At 51.3% G+C, this 13267-nt stretch overlaps 3 protein-coding genes across 3 annotated transcripts in view; 1 reads left to right on the top strand and 2 right to left on the bottom strand.

Moving 5' to 3' along the window:
* The window catches only part of rab11fip4a (RAB11 family interacting protein 4 (class II) a), a 51022-nt gene extending 48160 nt beyond the window's left edge, over positions 1-2862 (bottom strand). Inside the window, exon 1 of the mRNA XM_079366409.1 lies at positions 2852-2862. The gene's annotated coding sequence lies outside the window, so the exon portion shown is untranslated. The remainder of the gene's footprint in view (positions 1-2851) is intronic.
* Positions 1-4634, top strand: part of dus1l (dihydrouridine synthase 1-like) — a 5498-nt gene extending 864 nt beyond the window's left edge. The window contains exons 2-14 of the mRNA XM_079366413.1: positions 1208-1466; positions 1547-1655; positions 2035-2085; positions 2171-2283; positions 2356-2438; positions 2518-2621; positions 2700-2847; positions 3477-3573; positions 3659-3747; positions 3824-3993; positions 4076-4113; positions 4192-4267; positions 4376-4634. Of these exons, the coding sequence (XP_079222539.1) occupies positions 1230-1466; positions 1547-1655; positions 2035-2085; positions 2171-2283; positions 2356-2438; positions 2518-2621; positions 2700-2847; positions 3477-3573; positions 3659-3747; positions 3824-3993; positions 4076-4113; positions 4192-4267; positions 4376-4533 (1473 nt within the window). The 5' untranslated portion in view covers positions 1208-1229 and the 3' untranslated portion in view covers positions 4534-4634. The remainder of the gene's footprint in view (positions 1-1207; positions 1467-1546; positions 1656-2034; positions 2086-2170; positions 2284-2355; positions 2439-2517; positions 2622-2699; positions 2848-3476; positions 3574-3658; positions 3748-3823; positions 3994-4075; positions 4114-4191; positions 4268-4375) is intronic.
* A 2109-nt stretch (positions 4635-6743) lies between these two features.
* LOC306837661 (uncharacterized protein) lies at positions 6744-11870 on the bottom strand. The gene is made up of 10 exons (XM_079365404.1): positions 11730-11870; positions 9615-9697; positions 9228-9320; positions 8917-9018; positions 8679-8819; positions 8271-8408; positions 8133-8184; positions 8021-8047; positions 7875-7913; positions 6744-7623 (listed from the first exon to the last, which is right to left on the bottom strand). Exons 2-10 carry the CDS (start codon positions 9672-9674, stop codon positions 7058-7060), a joined length of 1218 nt encoding a protein of 405 aa, XP_079221530.1. The 5' UTR covers positions 9675-9697; positions 11730-11870; the 3' UTR covers positions 6744-7057.
* Positions 11871-13267: the final 1397 nt, after the last annotated feature.

Below are 13267 nucleotides of genomic sequence, written 5' to 3'. Positions count from 1 at the left end.
ACGCTGCTTCCTGTCTGACCCGGGGCGCTCTGGTCACGCTGCTTCCTGTCTGACCCGGGGCGCTGCTTCCTGTCTGACCCGGGGCGCTCTGGTCACGCTGCTTCCTGTCTGACCCGGGGCGCTCTGGTCACGCTGCTTCCTGTCTGACCCGGGGCGCTCTGGTCACGCTGCTTCCTGTCTGACCCGGGGCGCTGCTTCCTGTCTGACCCGGGGCGCTCTGGTCACGCTGCTTCCTGTCTGACCCGGGGCGCTCTGGTCACGCTGCTTCCTGTCTGACCCGGGGCGCTCTGGTCACGCTGCTTCCTGTCTGACCCGGGGCGCTGCTTCCTGTCTGACCCGGGGCGCTCTGGTCACGCTGCTTCCTGTCTGACCCGGGGCGCTCTGGTCACGCTGCTTCCTGTCTGACCCGGGGCGCTCTGGTCACGCTGCTTCCTGTCTGACCCGGGGCGCTGCTTCCTGTCTGACCCGGGGCGCTCTGGTCACGCTGCTTCCTGTCTGACCCGGGGCGCTCTGGTCACGCTGCTTCCTGTCTGACCCGGGGCGCTCTGGTCACGCTGCTTCCTGTCTGACCCGGGGCGCTCTGGTCACGCTGCTTCCTGTCTGACCCGGGGCGCTCTGGTCACGCTGCTTCCTGTCTGACCCGGGGCGCTGCTTCCTGTCTGACCCGGGGCGCTCTGGTCACGCTGCTTCCTGTCTGACCCGGGGCGCTGCTTCCTGTCTGACCCGGGGCGCTGCTTCCTGTCTGACCCGGGGCGCTCTGGTCACGCTGCTTCCTGTCTGACCCGGGGCGCTCTGGTCACGCTGCTTCCTGTCTGACCCGGGGCGCTCTGGTCACGCTGCTTCCTGTCTGACCCGGGGCGCTGCTTCCTGTCTGACCCGGGGCGCTGCTTCCTGTCTGACCCGGGGCGCTCTGGTCACGCTGCTTCCTGTCTGACCCGGGGCGCTCTGGTCACGCTGCTTCCTGTCTGACCCGGGGCGCTGCTTCCTGTCTGACCCGGGGCGCTGCTTCCTGTCTGACCCGGGGCGCTGCTTCCTGTCTGACCCGGGGCGCTCTGGTCACGCTGCTTCCTGTCTGACCCGGGGCGCTGCTTCCTGTCTGACCCGGGGCGCTGCTTCCTGTCTGACCCGGGGCGCTGCTTCCTGTCTGACCCGGGGCGTTCTGGTTCTGGAGGTTAAAACATTAACGAACTCTTCCCGTGTGTTTCAGGCTCTTTGATTCGTCAGCGGCGATGGCGAAGCTCCAGGGCTTCGACTTCTGGAGGAAGACCCTGAAAGAAGCTCGCTATGTGGTGGCCCCCATGGTGGACCAGAGCGAGCTGGCGTGGCGCCTGCTGAGCCGCCGCCACGGCGCTCATCTCTGCTACACGCCCATGCTGCACGCTCAGGTGTTTGTCCGCGACGCCAACTACCGGAGAGAAAACCTGTACAACGAGGTGTGCGAGGAGGACAGGCCGCTCATCACGCAGGTGACGATCACGCCGCCGCGCCTTCTCATTGGTCCTCGTGTTTGCCTGTAAATGACGGCGTGTTATCGTGTGTTTGTCAGTTTTGTGCCAACGATCCCGAGGTGTTCCTGCAGGCCGCTCTGCTGGCTCAGGATCACTGCGACGCCATCGACCTGAACCTGGGCTGCCCGCAGATGATCGCTAAGAGAGGTACGCACACGTGCTGCACGAACGCCATTTTATTCACTCTCTTAATCCGCTCCGTCCCTCCCGTGAATCCGGTCTGGGTCCTGACCCGGTCTCATCAGGGATCTTTGAGGTTTAAGATCTGGACGACAGGCGTTACAAACACGCTCAACGTGTTAGCACAGTCGGCCCCATCTCGCCCTCGCCTGCTGAGCACAACGTTCACGCCAGTGGGCCGTGAGGTGGCGTGCGCTCACACGACACCTGCTGAGGGGTTTGTTAGTCGGGAGGGAAAGAGAAGTTCATCGTCCCGCCACACTTTTGAGTCGGTGTCGATTTTCAAACGTGTCGTCTGTGTCCGAGCTTTGAGGGAGTGTAACCGCTGTCGCTGCTGCGTCCGCAGGTCACTACGGCGTTTTCCTCCAAGACGAGTGGGAGCTGCTGGAGAAGATGAGTAAGTGTTTGTTTGCACGCAGTCGCTCCGTGTCGTGCCACTCGAGCGAGCTCTCCTCCTGACTCTGATGCTTCTCCCGTCACAGTCAGGCTAGCCGACGAGAAGCTCTCTGTGCCCATCACGTGTAAGATCCGCGTGTTCCCGGAGCCGGAGAAGACGGCGCGTTACGCCCAGATGCTGGAGAAGGCCGGATGTCAGGTGGGAGACGTTTGAATGTTTTGTGTCGGCGCGTGTAGAGAACGCTCTCTGACGCTCCTGATCCGCCCACAGCTGCTGACGGTGCACGGCCGCACCAAAGACCAGAAAGGAGCCATGACGGGCATCGCCAGCTGGGAGCACATCAAGGCCGTGATGTACGTCGCTGTCGACCTGCGTTTAAACAAAACAACCGAAGTCATCATTCTCAGTAACTCGGCACCTTTTGATCTGCAGGAAGGCGGTGAACATTCCCGTGTTTGCAAACGGAAACATCCAACACCTGAGTGACGTGGAGCGCTGCATTCAGGAGACCGGCGTGCAGGGAGTCATGAGTGCAGGTTCGCCTCTTTAACGTGCGTCTGAAGGGAACGCTCATGAAGGGACGTCTGACTGGGACTGTGTTTCGTTTCCTTCAGAGGGGAACCTCCATAACCCCGCCCTGTTTGAAGGCCGCAGCCCCCCCGTGTGGGAGATGGCCGAGGAGTATCTGGAGGTGGTGAAGCTGCACCCGCCCTGCACGCTGTCCTACGTACGAGCCCACCTCTTCAAGCTCTGGCACCACACGTACGTCTCTCTCTCTCTCCCTCTCTCTCTCTCTCTCTCTCTCTCTCTCTCTCTCTCTCTCTCTCTCTCTCTCTCTGTCTCTCTCTCTCTCTCTCTCTCTCTCTCTCTCTCTCTCTCTCTCTCTCTCTCTCTCTCTCTGTCTCTCTCCCTCTCTCTGTCTCTCTCCCTCTCTCTGTCTCGCTCTCTCTCTCTCTCTCTCTCTCTCTCTCTCTCCTCCTCGTATTTATCCTGCAGGAAGTCAGAGCGAGCGGATGTGAGGCTGTGCAGAGCGTCCCGCTGCTTTCATGTCTCCATCCTCCTGACTCCGCCTGCAAGCTTCTTATAGCTGAGTAGCAGCTGTGTGATTTCTCTGTGTGTGTGTGTGTGTGTGTGTGTGTGTGTGTGTGTGTGTGTGTGTGTGTGTGTGTGTGTGTGTGTGTGTGTGTGTGTGTGTGTGTGTGTGTGTGTGTGTGTGTGTGTGTGTGTGTGTGTGTGTGTGTGTGTGTGTGTGTGTGTGTGTGTGTGTGTGTGTGTGTGTGTGTGTGTGTGTGTGTGTGTGTGTGTGTGTGTGTGTGTGTGTGTGTGTGTGTGTGTGTGTGTGTGTGTGTGTGTGTGTGTGTGTGTGTGTGTGTGTGTGTGTGTGTGTTCAGGCTACAGATCCATCAGGACCTGAGGGAGGAGCTGGCCAAGGTGAAGAACCTGGAGGGTTTGGCCAACGTGAGCAAACAGCTGAGGCTGCGATGTCAGGTAACGCTCAGCGGGATGTTTTCTCCTGCGTGTGTGTGTGTGTGTGTGTGTGTGTGTGTGTTAACTATGTTCTGTGTGTGAGCAGGAGGAGATCGCTAAAGGAAAGGATTCTGAAGAGAAGGAGAGCAGTCTGCCGTTCCCTCACTGGATCTGTCAGCCGTACGTCAGACCACCGTGAGTCGAACCTCCTCCGTCAGCGAGATGAAAATCAGTCTGTCAGAAACGACCTTTAATGACCTCTTCCTCTCAGGCCGAAGGATCCGCTCGCCAACGGTAACGGCCAGGGTTCAGAGGTGAAGAGGGCGGTGTGTCAGAAGAGGGCGCTGGAGGACTCGGACGGCGCCGCAGACACGCTCTCTAAAAACAAGCAGAAGAAGAGATCCAGAAACCCGCACAAGAACTTCTGCCCCGATCACAAACGTGAGTCCGACCCGACCAATCGGCTCGTTTGAAACGTCTCCGAACCGTTCTGACCCACCGCCGCTTTTCTCTCCCTCCACAGCAAAGTACATCAAATGTGAGCAGTGTGGGAACCCGAAGGTGAGCGGCGCCGACCCGACGCACGGTGACACCGGCTGAAGGTTCAGACATGATGACGCCTGTTTTTGTCCTCTGCAGGGGAACAAGTGCGTGTTTAATCTGTGCCGAGGCTGCTGCAAGAAGAAGGCCTTCAAGGAGGTGGCCGACTGTCCCAGTGAGTGCAGCAACACGCCGGATCTCTCCAGGAGGAGACGGCGTCCTCGTGTTCGTCCTGCAGAGAGGACGTGAAGGTGTCTCATTAATGATGTGCTCTTCTCTTTAGGCCACGGGCTGAGGTTCAAGACCAAGGCAGAGAAACAGAAAGCTGAGGAGGAGAAGAGGAAAGAGGAGGAGGAGGACTCGTCTGCAGGGCCGGAACGGACTCTCTCTGATCCCTCGACAACCCTGCAGGAGGAGAGCAACGCGGAGCTGCAGCGATGAGCACGCCGGACGCTCGCTTTACACGCACAGACAGACGATCTGTGACTCAAAGTTCAGAGACGATTTAATGCCAAAAAAAAAAAAAAGAAAAGAAAAGAAAAGCAGGTACGGTCAAACGTTTTGAACATTTAGATTCATCAGATTCTCTCTGCTGCTGTCGGCCCGAGCCCAACGATCCTGCAGAGAACGTTTTCACTTGTTTGGCTTTAGATCCCGCTCGGTGCTGCTCGGTGCTGCAGGACTTGTGTTGACCTGGTTTACTTTTCCATTCAGACCGTCTGAAACTGGATGTGAAGGTCTCTGACTCTTCAGGTGCGACTTCAAACAGTGCTGCTTAAAAACCTGAACGGCCGCAGTTTAGGATTCATTTTGACGGACGTTAAAGAGAAAACCAAAAACATCATGATATATATTTTTGTTGGGTTATTTTTGAGTTTTTTTTATTGTTACAGTTTCTCAAATTTCAGTTTTATTTTTCAGTTTAAGTTTGAAGATTTATTTAGTTGAAAGTTCTTTTTGAGCCTCCACATAAAAAAGATTCTGTAAGTTGCTCTTCTTTACTGGTTTTAATTCTTTCATGGATGCCAATGTTGGACATGCAGAGCTGGCTAAACACTGAAGCTACAGTGTCCACCACATGCAGAGCTGGCTAAACACTGAAGCTACAGTGTCCACCACATGCAGAGCTGGCTAAACACTGAAGCTACAGTGTCCACCACATGCAGAGCTGGCTAAACACTGAAGCTACAGTGTCCACCACATGCAGAGCTGGCTAAACACTGAAGCTACAGTGTCCACCACATGCAGAGCTGGCTAAACACTGAAGCTACAGTGTCCACCACATGTAGAGCTGGCTAAACACTGAAGCTACAGTGTCCACCACATGCAGAGCTGGCTAAACACTGAAGCTACAGTGTCCATCACATGCAGAGCTGGCTAAACACTGATGCTACAGTGTCCACCACATGTAGAGCTGGCTAAACACTGAAGCTACAGTGTCCACCACATGCAGAGCTGGCTAAACACTGAAGCTACAGTGTCCATCACATGCAGAGCTGGCTAAACACTGATGCTACAGTGTCCACCACATGTAGAGCTGGCTAAACACTGAAGCTACAGTGTCCACCACATGCAGAGCTGGCTAAACACTGAAGCTACAGTGTCCACCACATGCAGAGCTGGCTAAACACTGAAGCTACAGTGTTCACCACATGCAGAGCTAAACACTGAAGCTACAGTGTCCACCACATGCTGACCTGTGTGAGAGGAGGGGGCGGAGCCAGCTCTCTGTGATGATTAGAGTTTAGACTGCAGTACTCGTTGTAAACACTGCAGGCTGCTCCTTTAATCATGAGTCGTTGACTTTGTGCCTTTTGAGAAGAAACCTGAGAGACGGTCCAAACGTCTGTGTTGGAGGTTTGTGTGCGTACATCCAACATGTTTGATTTAATGAACCGACTTTGTTCTCATTTAAAGACCCTCAAACTGTATTTTTTACAAGTGCAAAATAAAGTTAGACAGACGGGAGTCTTCAGCTTTAAATGACCACACCTGTTTGTTTTTTAACCGACTCTGATTAAAGATGAACTGGTTCAAAGACACGACTCACCTGTCATCACAAACGTGAGTCTCAGTGGTTACAGGGACTTGATGACATCACTTCCTGTCCCTGTTGCTCTCAGAAGGAAGAAATCAAACTGATGTCTAATTTTCCGTCATGTCTTTTTATCAGAAAGAATAAAAAGAGACAAAGCTCGAGTCGTGTTTAGTTTCCACTTCATGAGAAGACGGCTCTTTAGTTTTACATCAGTGTAGTGACCTCTGCTGGCCACCAGGGGGATTACACTGATGTCACAGAGAACAGTAAAACCAAAATAAGCAGATAGAAGTTTAATGAGCTCACACAGATGAAATGTGTAATCGTGTGTAGAAACCTTTTTAATTTGAATTAAAGCAGAAAATCTGCAAAGAACAAACTTTTACAATCCTGAATTAAACTTTCTGCACAAGCTAAAGTTTTTCCTGCAGGAGCCATCATCACCAAACTGTTACTGCAAAGACAAACTTCCTGTTCTTACATGTTGTGAATGTTTTCAGAATTGATGAACCACCCTCGGGTACACTGGAGTTTAAAAGATGAGAACCAGAACTTGTTCTGGTCTCGTGCAGGTCAGACGTGCAGGCTGTGAAACAGAAACAGAAAGACGGGCCGATGTCTGACAGGTTTTTGGTTTATTGATCTTTCACAGGAATGCATTCTTACTGCAGGGTTAATAATGCAGATTACAGGACGTTAATACTACAGCTGTCCTCTTACAGATATGTGAAGACACACGGTGAGCGAGCGGAGAGATTAAGCTCTACAGAGAGGAGAGAAAGTGCAACGATCACGTTAAAGCAGCAGATAGAGAGAGAGAGGTCACACAACGATGTGTTCACATCACGATGGGAGTCTGCCTCCGATTACTTAACCTGGTTGGTTTAGATCTCTATGTGTTTCTAAAGGGGGAGGAGCCTGGCGGGCTCAGGCCCAGATGCAGGTGGTCGGGCACAGACACTGACTCTTAGCAGCCGGAGATTTGATCACCAGATCCCTGACGATCTCCACGGTTCCAAACAAGGGGAAGAGCTTCTCGGTGAAGCTCTGGTTGTAGGTGTAGATGTGCAGGTGTCTGTCCACGTCGTAGAAGGACAGCTGGCCACAGTTGTAGTCCAGGTAGACGCCCACCTTGCGGGGGATGAGGTGAGGCGGCAGGGCGGTGAAAGGCACGGTCAGCGCCTTCAGCTCGCTGCCTCTCTCCAGCCGCAGGCTCAGGTAGCCCGTGTCCGTGTTCAGGGACTTGAACCCTTTCCTCAGGGCCGACTCCTTAGCCACTCCCAGACGCCAGTCCCGCTCGCCCACCTCCACCTCCCAGTAGTGACGGCCCGAGCCGAAGCCCTCCACGCCAACGGCGCACCACCAGCCGTCAAACCTCTGGTGGTAGTTTGGGATGTCTTTCCTCTCGAAGCCGCAGCGCATCTTCTTCTCATCGGTGATGAGCAGGTCAGGGTTCGCCGTGTCCAAGTCCAGAGTCACCTCCACTGCAGGTGACATCACCAGGGTTCATATTAACACTACAGGTGACATCACCAGGGTTTATATTAACACTACAGGTGACATCACCAGGGTTCATATTAACACTACAGGTGACATCACCAGGGTTTATATTAACACTACAGGTGACATCACCAGGGTTTATATTAACACTACAGGTGACATCACCAGGGTTTATATTAACACTACAGGTGACATCACCAGGGTTTATATTAACACTACAGGTGACATCACGCTCAGGTGAGTTAAAGAGTTTTACCTGCAGCGTCTGAGATCCAGTCCCACACTGTAAGAGAAGAGGAAGTGTTTACAACATGCTGCTGCGTGTTACCTGAGTGTCCAGGTGTGATTTGAGTGCATGAGGTGGGGATGCTGACGTGCACGCTCGCTCACCTGGCTGAGGAACGTAGGAGACGGCACCTGAGGGGAGAAAACAAACCGACTCATGAAACCTTCTGACTCGAGTCAAACTTGATCTCAGTAACACAGTTTGGATTTTACAAACCGATCTTCTGCATGCGCTGCTTCCACATGAGCCACTGCTGCGGTATGGTGTCCTGCAGGGGACAAAACACCAGAACTTACTCCTGGCACAGTCAAGACGAGGAGCTGCAGGTGTCACTCAGAAGAGCAAACCGCTCACCTTATCAGGTCTCTGCACCATCAGAGTCCACATCACAAGCTCCATGGCGCTCTGCAGGTTTGGAGCCCGGCCCCAACGCCAGGCGGACTGCAGGTCGTCCAGAACCTTGGCCACTGGTTCTCCGGGCCACACGCTCTGCTGCAGGAGTGACACGAGCGGAACAAAGGTGTTTCTCCTCACCTGTCCTCCATGACTTTGCTTTAATGTTTTTACACTCTTTTCGATTATCAGGAAGCCAGATGAAAAGCCCCGCCCATCACCCCCCCCCCCCCAGTAATTTACTGAATGAAGAAGACTGTTTTATAAAATCTGACCTGTAAAGCTCCCCCTGCTGGCCAATCGAGAGAATGCAGATTTAAGACTTCACTTATGCAACAAACTGTGTGTTGTATCTAAACGAGTCCCCACCTCGGGCTGAGCCCTCAGGTCCTTGATCCAGGTCAGGATCACGTTCTTTGCCTGCAGAACTTCCTGCTCGTTGATCATGTCGACGAGCCGATCTTTGACCTCATCGATCTCCGGCCAGCCGTCCGTCTGCATCGGCCTCTTCTGCGCACACACACACACACACGCAGCTGCAGTGAACAGACCTCTGCACACACACACACACACACACATCTAAAGCAGGTGTAGTCAAAAGGAGTACCTTGCTCTCTAACATGGAGGCCCACTGCAGGATGAAGACCCTGCAGAGGGACGAGGGCCAGGTGTCCTCCATGTTCATGATGTGCTCCAAGACTGACGACCTCTGCAGAGACGAGAGAGAGAGGGAAACGTGTGGCGGGTTGGAAATGACCTCAATAATGGATGCTGTATGTTTACATTTATTGAAGGGTACAAGTTACGCATTTATTATCAGAGAGAGAGAGAGAGAGAGAGAGAGAGAGAACTATCAGAAAAAGGAGCCACAGGTGGGACCCTGACCGTCCACTTCCAGGATGTGTCTGTCTCTGTTACCTGACACACTCGTCTGAGATCATGGGCCAGATCCACAATAAACAGCTGATCATCATCCAGAGGCGTCTCCTTCTTCGCCTTCTTGTTTGACTCCTGCAAGAAGAAGAAGTAAAAAAACAAACCTGAAGATTTGTTTCTGTAGGAAACAGTTTGAGAAAGGAGAGGACAAGCAGAGGACATGAATGCTGCTTAACATGAGCCTCACAGAGTAATGAGGTCAGACGAGACGAGAACCGGACTCTCAGTCTGATCAACATGCAGGAGGAGGCTCTGCGCCTGTCAGCAGAAAAACACACAGACTCCCTCCTCTCTTCTTTCACACCGCCTGCTTCATTTCAACTCCCTACACACACACGTCCCAAAAACCAGACTTCAAAAATCCCTTACCTTTATCTTAGCCGTTAAAGTTTTGGCCGGCTCCACCATGAAGTGAAAACACTGCATCATCTTGGCTGCTGTGTTTCTGAATCCTACAGGAAACAAAAAAAACACAAAAACATGTTAAATTAAGTCGAATCAAATGTCCAACTTTACAGCTGCAGTTCCTCCAGTGTCCACTAGAGTCTGTCTCCTGCAGTGAGTAAGTCTCCATAGAGCTCTATGTTAAAATGTCCAACTTTACAGCTGCAGTTCCTACAGTGTCCACTAGAGTCTGTCTCCTGCAGTGAGTCAGTCTCCATAGAGCTCTATGTCAAAATGTCCAACTTTACAGCTGCAGTTCCTCCAGTGTCCACTAGAGTCTGTCTCCTGCAGTGAGTCAGTCTCCATAGAGCTCTATGTTAAAATGTCCAACTTTACAGCTGCAGTTCCTCCAGTGTCCACTAGAGTCTGTCTCCTGCAGTGAGTCAGTCTCCATAGAGCTCTATGTTAACACATTTTGTCGTCCTTGAAATGACCCGTGGAGTCTGGAGCACACCTTCAGTGTTGACTCCCAAACATCGGTGAGTTCACGTGGTGCTGCAGAAAACACAACATCAGTGTTTTCATAAACAGATGATTATAAGTGAGCGACGTCACAGGAAGCATTAACGGGTAAAGATTTCTGATTGGACGTGAGGAGAGTCCAGCAGGAGACCAGCATCATGCAGGGACGGTTAAACTGGAGCAGAATCTAAACTGCAACGTGACTGGACCTGCACACACACACACACACACACACACTACACACACACAACACACACACACACACACACACACACACACACACACACACACTCTCTCCTCTCCCCCCTCCTCTCTCTCTCTCTCTCTCTCTCTCTCTCTCTCTCTCTCTCTCTCCTCTCTCCCTCTCTCCCTCTCTCTCTCATCTCTCTCTCTCTCCTCTCTCTCCCTCTCTCTCTCTCTCTCTCTCTCATCTCTCTCTCTCTCTCTCTCTCTCTCTCTCTCTCTCTCTCTCTCTCTCTCTCTCTCTCTCTCTCTCTCTCTCTCTGGTGGCCAGCAGCAGAAACACTCGCTCTGTCACTCAGAGTGACGGAAGGTGGTCAACACCACGTGTCTACGTCATTCTAATGATCGTGAGAAGAGCTCGACCTATAAATTATCCAGCTGATAATATCGGCATCACATCCAGTGACTATCAGTATCAGCTAATTTATTGCAGATCAGGTCAATATATGAAGATAAACTTTATTGACCCGGGGGACTCTGTCCTGCAGTTACACGAGAATAAAAACATTATTCAAGTATTTTTCATGTGAGTATTATTGTATTGCAATCACAGATCGATAGAGCTCAGGAAGATAACGGAGGATGTGTCGGTGTCACCTGAAACTAAAAACCACGTATTTTCCATCAGACAGGTGGAGAGGAAGGAGAGTGAGCAAACTCCTGCAGGCAGTCTCACAAACATGGTGGCCACATTGATTAGTGAGATCAATCAGAATTGATCAGGGATTTTTAACTCCCTTTAATAAACTCTGCAGGATTTCATTAGTTAGCTACAGTTTACAGTTTTATTTGATTCATCACGTGACTATTCTTCCCCTGTACCTGACTTCTGAGCTGCTTACGCAATAAAGCATCTTATCCTCTGAATGTGGGTCACATAAACAATCCATATGCAACAACGCTGATTCACGCAGAAGCTGCAGTTACATCTCTGGCACACGGTCGAGCAGGATGTGGGAGTGTCAGAGTCTGCGACCTGCAGAGGAAACGCTCCATCACAGTTTTATGACTAAGGGGGAAATCAAGAGCCAGCATATTCTGCAGAGCGACACAGAGAGAGAGAGAGAGAGAGAGAGAGAGAGAGAGGCTGAGCTCGAGGCCAGCTGATGACTGCGTATGATGCAAACACTCACCTGCTGTGTGACTTTGCGGCAAATCTGAATTATTGACGCAAACAGACTCAATCCAAACATAATCACCTCCTGCTGATTGTGCAATAAAAACACACAGTTTAAACCTGAATTCTGCTGTTGTCGCATAACTGTCTGTCCCTGCAGTTCTTCCTGCTGAAATAACACACCGTGTTACAAAGTGCGCGCGTGCCTCACAGCTCACCTGTCTCCTCAGGTGCTTGTTGTGGAAGTTGTCTTCTTCTCCTGTGTGCAGAGTGAACAGCAGCCCGGCGTGTGACTGCTGCAGTGTCTCTGACCTTGTTTACGCACCAGACTGACGCTCAGCTCCTCGGACAGGTTCGGTTTTGTCCGGCAGTGACGAACGAGGACGTGAGTTGGACACAGTGAGCGGCCATGTTTGTAAGGTCTTTATAAAGTCCTGTTTAAAGAGACATTCTCTTCCTAGCAGTTTAAGCACATTTACTTCCTTATTAGTGTGATCTGATGTGTTGATACTTTACTTTGACTTAATCTAAAACTTTCACTTTTCTGTTTGGACCAGAGAAGGTAGGCGGGGCTTTGAAGGCCGTTTTGGACGCCCCTCTGTTTGCCAGATATGAGAGCAGTTATCAGGTGAACAGGTGTTGCAGTGATGGAAGCGGGCAGTGGAGCAGAAGATGCTCACACAAAGAGCTGCTGTGGCTGTGAGAGGTTGTTTGTTTTATATGCATGATGAAGACAGAAAGACAACAGGGTCCAATAAAGTGTTTATTACACGGTTTCACATGAGAAGTAGAGAGGACTCATTTGTCTTCAATAAATATGCAGCACGATGAAGTCGAGGACAAACTTTGAGCGTGAACATCGTGGTCGTTGTTCGTCACCTTCACGCTGCTCTGCAAAGCTTTTCAGAAACTGAGAAACCGTTTGTGTCTCAGCTTTTAGAAGAACAGAGAAAAAGAAATCAAACGTTTGATGAGGAAATCAGAGATTGTTCATTTGTGTTATTTGTTGTGTGATTTCATGTTCAGCTGAAGCTTTCTTACATGTTAGAGGGACTGAAGTTGAGCTTTACATTCTTTTAAAATGATCTCACATTGTAAACGGCTAACCTGTGTTAGCTCAGCTGGGCTGCAGACACAGAGTCAGAGCGCCCTCTGCTGGACAAACTACATGATGACATCATTACTAAATCACTTAGTGTTGTTGTTTGTTTGGTTTTTGCACTATTGTTCAGGTCTGCTGGCTGGAGACTTGGAGAGGTGCCGGGTCACATCCCGAGTGCTACCGAGGTGCCCTTAAACAAGGCACCGAGCCCCAAACAGCTGTGGCGTGCTCGCCGTGTAGCGGCCGCACTCTGACGTCTCTCTATTGATGCACGTCCTACAGCTGTATGTGTGTGTGTGTGTGTGTGAAGCATGTCTCTCAATAACAGAGTGTAAACATCAGTGTGTATCTTAAATATTTACACTGTTACAAACATTTCCTGCACAGATCCACGACTACATCAATATCAGACGCTGAACGACTCTGATCTCATGTGAACCTTTAAAACTGTAAACAACAAAAAACAGGTTAAAATCACAGACGAAGGAGGATTTCCTTTTTGGTTGATTTCATCCTGACTTCATGAAGATGTTCCAGCCACCTCAGTCCGAGTTCAGACTTCTCCTGGTCGATCCGTGTAAAGAACAGCAAACATTCCCGAGTGTCCGGTCTCTTCCCGGAGGCTCAGCTGCTCCTCTTTGGTTTCGCTCTTGG

The sequence above is a fragment of the Symphodus melops genome (genome assembly GCF_947650265.1).
Source record: "Symphodus melops genome assembly, chromosome: 17".
Lineage (NCBI taxonomy): Eukaryota > Metazoa > Chordata > Actinopteri > Labriformes > Labridae > Symphodus > Symphodus melops.
Note: the sequence above shows the minus strand (reverse complement) of the source record. Positions and strands in the feature narration are given on the sequence as shown.